Source organism: Chenopodium quinoa, unplaced genomic scaffold (assembly GCF_001683475.1).
Source record: "Chenopodium quinoa cultivar QQ74 unplaced genomic scaffold, ASM168347v1, whole genome shotgun sequence".
Lineage (NCBI taxonomy): Eukaryota > Viridiplantae > Streptophyta > Magnoliopsida > Caryophyllales > Amaranthaceae > Chenopodium > Chenopodium quinoa.
The window spans coordinates 3,126,730-3,133,438 of NW_018743206.1; the positions used below are offsets into that span (position 1 = coordinate 3,126,730).

The following is a 6,709-nucleotide window of genomic DNA, read 5'->3' on the forward strand; positions in this document are numbered from 1 at the left end:
AAACACCCAAAAGACACCAAAACCAACAGTCAGTAGCAGACAAGCCGACAAACTGACAAGAAAACTAATACAACAAAAAGACAGCAAAAAAAAAAAGAACCAAAGCTAGCCTCAACTGCAGAAAATAAAGCACAAAACAGCAGCATAAAACAGCAAGGCAGACAGCAGTGCACATCAACACACAGCAGAGCAGCAGAGGCACAGAACAGCAACAAGCACTGCAGACCAGCAACAACAGCAAGCAGCAAGCACAGCAACCAGCAGCAGATTGCAGCAGCCAGCAAACAGCACAGCAGGACAGCACAGCAGGCAGCAGCAGAAGAAGACCAGCAACAACAGATCAGCAGCACCTGCAGCAGACAGACATCACAGCATGCACCAGACTGCAGCAGACAGCAAACCACTGCAGGCAGCAGAACACAGTAGGCAGCAGCAGATTAGCAACAGCAGCAACCAAACAACAGCAAAGAAACAGCAGCAGTAGACTGCATCAACAACAGTAGAAACACACCAACAGCACAGCAACACAAACCGCAGGCAACAGCAACACAGAAGCACAGCAAAGCATAGAAAAAGCCTGCAGAAAAGGAAACCAATACAAAAAGAAACAACGGGAAACCCAGTATTAGAACCCTAACCAAGGAAACCAGAACAAAAACACAAAGAGCCCGAGACAAGCCCTAAACGATCAAATATTTGCATCCCGCCGGGATTCTACAAACTGAGTGAAAGACAATATCTAGAACAAGAGCATCAACTAATTTGCAAAAACCAGTAAAGAGAACTGCATTCCTTTGAATCCAAATAACATAAACCGTTTCAGTGAAGGCCACCTGGATTACTTTATTCTTCAATCTGGAACTTCTGCAAATTTTCTTCATCCAATCAATCTCATCACTAAACATCCATTCAGACAAAGGAAACACTTTGGATCACAAGAGATGTGCCATTGAAGCAACCTATCCTTAGTGACAAGCCTATTCCATAAAGCTAGCCACAATATGAAAACACTCTTGGGAGTTGCTAAGTTATGGCAAGTAACTCTCTTCCAAGGAACTTTAGGCACTTGAGGCCTAATAGCAGCATAAAGCTTCTTGATTTTCAACTTGTTTCCCTGAACGAAACCATCCCATCCCCCTTGATCATTCACAATATCTCTACAACTCAAAATCTTCTTCAAGAACCAGGAGCATCTAGCAGGGGTAGGAGTGGTCCAACAATCTTTGTGCTTGAAATAGTAGATATGAACCCACTTAACCCAAAGATTATCAGCCTTGTGAGCAATATCCCAATAACTTAGTGACAGCCACTTTATTCCACTCAGGAAGAGAAAGCAGATTCCATCCACCACAAACTTTAGGAAGACAAACATTATTCCAAGCAACCAAAGACTTCTTAGCAGGAGCAGAGGATCCAGTCCAAAGAAAGCATCTGAACCTAGCCTCAATCTCTTTCAGAATTTTCTTCGGAAGAATAAAAATTTGAGCCTAATAAGTCTGTATACCAAACAACACACTCTTCACCAATTGAAGCCTCCCAGCATAGGACAGGTGTTTAGCCATCCACCCTTGAATCCTAGCGGTGACTCTCTCCACCAAAGGCCTACATTGAGCAATAGTAAGCTTCTTTGAAGAGAGAGGGACCCCAAGATACCTAAACGGAATGGAGCCTTGAGAAACACCAAGAAGCTCCCTCAACTCATTCTGAACCTCAACAGAGACACCTCCAAAGTAGACTTCACTTTTATCAAGATTAGCACAAAGCCCAAAGGCACCCGAGAATTTTGAGAAGGCTTGGAAGAGAAGCTTAACAGAAACACTATCAGCTCGAGAAAACATCAATAAGTCATCAGCAAACATCATGTGATTTAGGTTTAACTTTTCACACCTAGGGTGAAAGTTAAAGTCAGGAGACAACCGAAGCTCATCAAGGCATCTGGAGAGGTATTTCATACCAATAGCAAAGAGAAAGGGAGACATAGGATCACCTTGCCTTAGCCCTTTCTTAGCTTCAAAGGGGTGGGCAGGAAAACCATTAATAAGAATAGAATAAGAGACAAAAATAAGACAATTCCATATCCAATCAACAAATCTCTGAGGGAAACCAAGCTCTTGCATGACAGTGATCAAGAAACCCCACTCAACCGAATCATAGGCTTTCTTCAAATCCACCTTAACCATACACCTAGGAGAGATAAATTTGTGATCATAGCCTTTGATCAATTCAGTTGCAAGAAGAATATTGTCACCAATGTGCTTGTCAGGAATGAACCCTGCCTGAGCATCATCAATCACCTCACCAATGACAGCAGCAAGCCTAGCAGTTATGACTTTAGAAATGAGCTTATAGACCACAGTACAACAGGCTATAGGTCTAAAATCCTTAACATGAGAAGCAGAAAGGACTTTAGGGACCAAAGTAATAGTTGTACAATTCCATTGCCTAGGCAAAATCCCATTATTAAAGAAATCAATAACACTAGCATAAATATCATCTTTCACAATATGCCAAGCTCTCTTAAAGAAATAGGAGTTAAATCCATCAATACTAGGAGCTTTAGTGTTATCAATTCCCTTAAGGCCAGCATCAATTTCAACATGAGAGATAGGCCCAATGAGGTAGCTCTGAGCAGCAGAGCTAAGCTTCTTACCCCTCCGCATAGTAATAAGGTCAACAACAGGAAGCTAAGGAGCCTGAGTCCATAAAAGAGACTTATAGAAAGAGATAATTTCATGAGAGATAGCATCTGGATCCTTAAGCAACACCTGATTAGAATCAAAAATAGAATCAATTCTATTCCTTGCTTGCCTAGTCTTCATCACAGAAAAGAAGTAGTGGGAATTGCCATCTCCAAGCTTAACCCAATTAATCCTAGATTTTTGCTTGAAGATGCTTTCCTGAATATCATTCCAATGCTTGACAGCAGTAATAGCATCAGATTCTTTAGCGTATAAATCCAAATCATCAGGGTTCTGAGCCATTAAGGTTTGAATTCTAGAAAGCTCATCATTAGCCTGGTCAATCTTTTCCTCAATGTTGCCAAACTGCTTGCTAGTAAGAGATTTGATACTAGACTTTACAGAATTGAGCTTCTGCCAAACACAATTACCAGAGCCCCAAGCATGCGAAACAGTATCAAGAAAATCAGGGTGATCCGCAATACAGTTTAGAAACCGAAAAGGTCTACCTTTCCCCATAGGGCCAGAGCAAATATCCAGCAAAACAGGACTATGATCAGATAAAGAAGGAGGGAGATAAACAGTCTCCACATGCCCATGAGAAGCTAACCAAGCTTGATTACCAAAGGCTCTATCAAGTTTAGAGAGCGTTCTAGGGCCAGTATGAGCCTTATTAGACCAAGAGTAGAAGGACCCTTTGCTTTTGAGCTCAGTGAGGTCCAAATCATCAACCAAATTCTGAAAGTCTCTAGTCTCATAATCAGTAACATCAGCATCATGAAGCCTATCAGAAGCATGAAGAATAGAGTTATAATCACCAGCACAAAGCCAAGGAGAATGCTAGATAGAGATGCTTCTGAGCCCCTCCCACAAAGAAAGCCTATCATGAATGGAGTGAAGACCATAGACAACAGTGAGAAAAATCTGAGTAGAGAGATCCTTAGAAGAAACAGTACAATGAATGAATTGTTCATGAATCTTCAAAACATTAACTGTTACTCTATCCACATTCCAAACAAGTCAAATCCTCCCTTTGGGAGAATGATCATAATTGCACAACCAGAGCCAAGAAGAGCCAAACTTCTTCTGATAAGTGAGAACATTTTTCAACTTGATTTTTGTTTCAAGCAAACCAACAACATCAACTGAATGAGAGTGAAGCAACCTCCTTACAGAGGCAACTTTTCCAGGGTCATTCAGGCCCCTGACATTCCAAACAGAGTAAATCATGACACCAAAGGGGGATTAACCTCACCCCCGCTTGGATTAATAGTGAACCCACATGCACCATCCATTTCATTTGCAAACAAAGCAACAAAGGCATTAGAGGTAGAAGCAGGCTGATGAACTCTATTTTGCTGGCTTTTTGTTTTCCTCCCTACTATTCTCCAACCCTCATCTGAATTCTTAGATGTATGAACCTGTGGAGTAATAATAGATTGACCATGAACAGAAACCCCAACATCAACAGCAGTAGAAGGAGCAGGATCATTGGTAGGCTTAGGAGCCCAAACTTGCTTTTGCTTAGGAGGAATAGGAGCCGGTTGCTTAGAAGCCTGCTTAGGCAAAGGAGGCTTAACAGAGCAATCATGACCAATCTTGTTACACTTAGAGAAAAAAGAAGGAGCCCACTCATACACCACCCTGATCTCCAATAATTCCTTCAAAGGACTGTCAACCCACACAGAGGATGGCAAAGGCTTTGTAACATCAATCTCAATCAGAACCCTAGCAAAAGACACTCTAAGCTGTCTAGTAGTACACTCATCAGCACAAATTGGCACTCCAAGCAAACTACCAAGGCGGCTAAGAGTGTGAGATCCCCAACAATTAAGTGGTAGATTAGGGAATATAACCCAAAGAGGAATAGTTCTAAGTATTTCAGCATGAAAATCAAAATCAGGGCACCAAGGCTTCACTATTGCAGGCTTTCCAAAGAACATATGAGGACCAGAACAAAGAATAGTATCTCTATCATCACTAGAACACATATTGATAATAAAGTACCCATCATCATGCCAATACACATCTGGTTTTTGCATATCATTCCATTGTTGAGAAAAGAAACGAAAAACAGCAGCAATAGTAGGATAAAAGCTAACCGCATAAAAAACAAGAGCATTAGCCCATTTTCGATTACCTTCCTCAAGCTCGGCTGCTTGTAGCTCAGCAATTAGCTTCCCATCTTGCACTTTCGGAGCAACAAAGGATAGTGTAGCTCCTTTAGCAGCCAATTTCCCAAAAAAAGATGAAGCACGAGTCCCCTTCTACTCCAGAACAGGGGAAGCAGCACGGTTTTAAGAAGAATTGCGCGAGCTCAGCTCCAAGGCAGAAAAAGGAGCAACTCGATCTTCATTAATGTCATGCGCAATATGCTCCAGAGAGGTTGAGGAAGGAAATACAGCATGTTCTGTTGCACCACCAAGCCCAGATCCACCAGCATCCAATGGAACAGTAACCCCCGAAACCCTAGGTACTGTTCCATTGGATTGCTTCGATTTGGCCGAAGCTTTAGCAACTGAAGTAGCTTCAACATCCACAGGAACGTCGGAAATAGCACCACCAGCTGACTGAACTACCGTCGGCGCCGGAGTAAGCAGTTCATCCCCCTCTTGAATCGGGCTAGGAACAAAAGGGGTATTTGAAATCCCCAAATTCTTCAAAACCGAGCCAACAACTTCATGAGCAGCCTTTTGTTGCACAATTTGAGGTGTAGAAATAGCTTGCTTCTTCTTCTTCGCCATTTAAATCCAGATTTGATGAAGAAAACCAATCAAAAATGAAGAACCATGAAGAAGAGAGAGAAGAGAGAGAAGAGAGAAAGTCAACGAAAGTCAAACCTCAATTCCTTATGGCACTAGCCCCTGTGTACCTTCTTATAAATATAATGGAATTGTTTCTATTTTTGGAGGGAAAAAGACCCAACATTATGCACCTTATTAATACTATGAAAGTTCTATATGGGTCGTTTATGGTTACGCCACTTGAAAACGTATTTATTGTTATACCTAGTTTACTGACGTTTGATAAATGGTGATAAGAATTGTCATTAGTGGAAGTCCTACAAATGGGGTACATTATTAAATTGTTAAGTATTAAACACTAAAATTGAATGTATGTAGTGCAACCATGATTTTTGGAATGCGTTGTTCATCATATAAGCATCAATGGAATGACATGTTGACACACTAAAATTCAATCCAACCATGATTTTTTGAAATGCCCTGTTCACACACATGCAAATACTATTTGCGCTTTTTTTCCTCACATGAACAACTCGTGTCTTGCTATAAATACCCACACTAATAGAAAAAATGCTATTTGTAACTGGCAAAATTGAATTTTTGTAACTGGCATTGTTGGCTGCGAACGCCACCGTTACAACTAGTGAAAATTATTCGTAACTGGCTAATGTTAGTTACAAATAATGTACTATTCGTGACTGGCTTAACCTAACGCCAGTTACAAAAAGTCTATTTTTCAAGTTAAAAATCATACTATTCATAACTATCATTAAGTTACGTTGGTTACAATTAGGGTATTATTAGTAACTGGAAGATCTTAACCCCGGTTATAAATATATATTTTTTATTTTTTCTAAAAATACTATTAGTAACTAGCATTAGATTACGCCAGTTACTAATAAATAAACAATTTTTTTAAAATAAATATTTAATTCGAATACAAGAATGGTACTATATCCTACCAAACGACCCATCGTCAAATGGGTTACAACCTATTATAACCTGTTACAATTCAACCAAAAAAACACGTACTCTAAATAATTCCACATAACTTGATTCACCCACAACCTACAATACAATCATACACTCCATATAATTCCATACAACTCGAATTCATTCACAAAAAAAAAAAAAAAAAAAAAAAAAAAGCACTTGAATAAAAAATTATTAATTTACAATTTAGAAATGTAATAACAATAACCAAAAGGCTAAATAAAAGTAGATATATATAAACGTGTTTTACTGTTTTAGTAAGCTAAATGTGATTAATCATAACATCGATCAACA

At 39.8% G+C, this 6,709-nt stretch overlaps 1 protein-coding gene across 1 annotated transcript; it reads right to left on the reverse strand.

Annotated features, from left to right (window-relative positions):
* Positions 1-2,684: 2,684 nt before the first annotated feature.
* LOC110733998 lies at positions 2,685-5,422 on the reverse strand. The gene is made up of 4 exons (XM_021914054.1): positions 5,081-5,422; positions 3,987-4,945; positions 3,739-3,882; positions 2,685-3,462 (listed from the first exon to the last, which is right to left on the reverse strand). Exons 1-4 carry the CDS (start codon positions 5,420-5,422, stop codon positions 2,685-2,687), a joined length of 2,223 nt encoding a protein of 740 aa, XP_021769746.1.
* Positions 5,423-6,709: the final 1,287 nt, after the last annotated feature.

Coding starts and splice junctions, on each gene's coding strand:
- LOC110733998 (XM_021914054.1), bottom strand. CDS start 5,422: ATGGCGAAGAAGAAGAAGCAAGCTATTTCTACACCTCAAATTGTGCAA. Junction 3,883..3,986: donor TCTAATGCCTTTGTTGCTTT/GTTTGCAAATGA, acceptor TTGGAATGTCAG/GGGCCTGAATGACCCTGGAA. Junction 3,463..3,738: donor TTTGGCTCTTCTTGGCTCTG/GTTGTGCAATTA, acceptor TGCTTCTGATAG/GCTTCATGATGCTGATGTTA.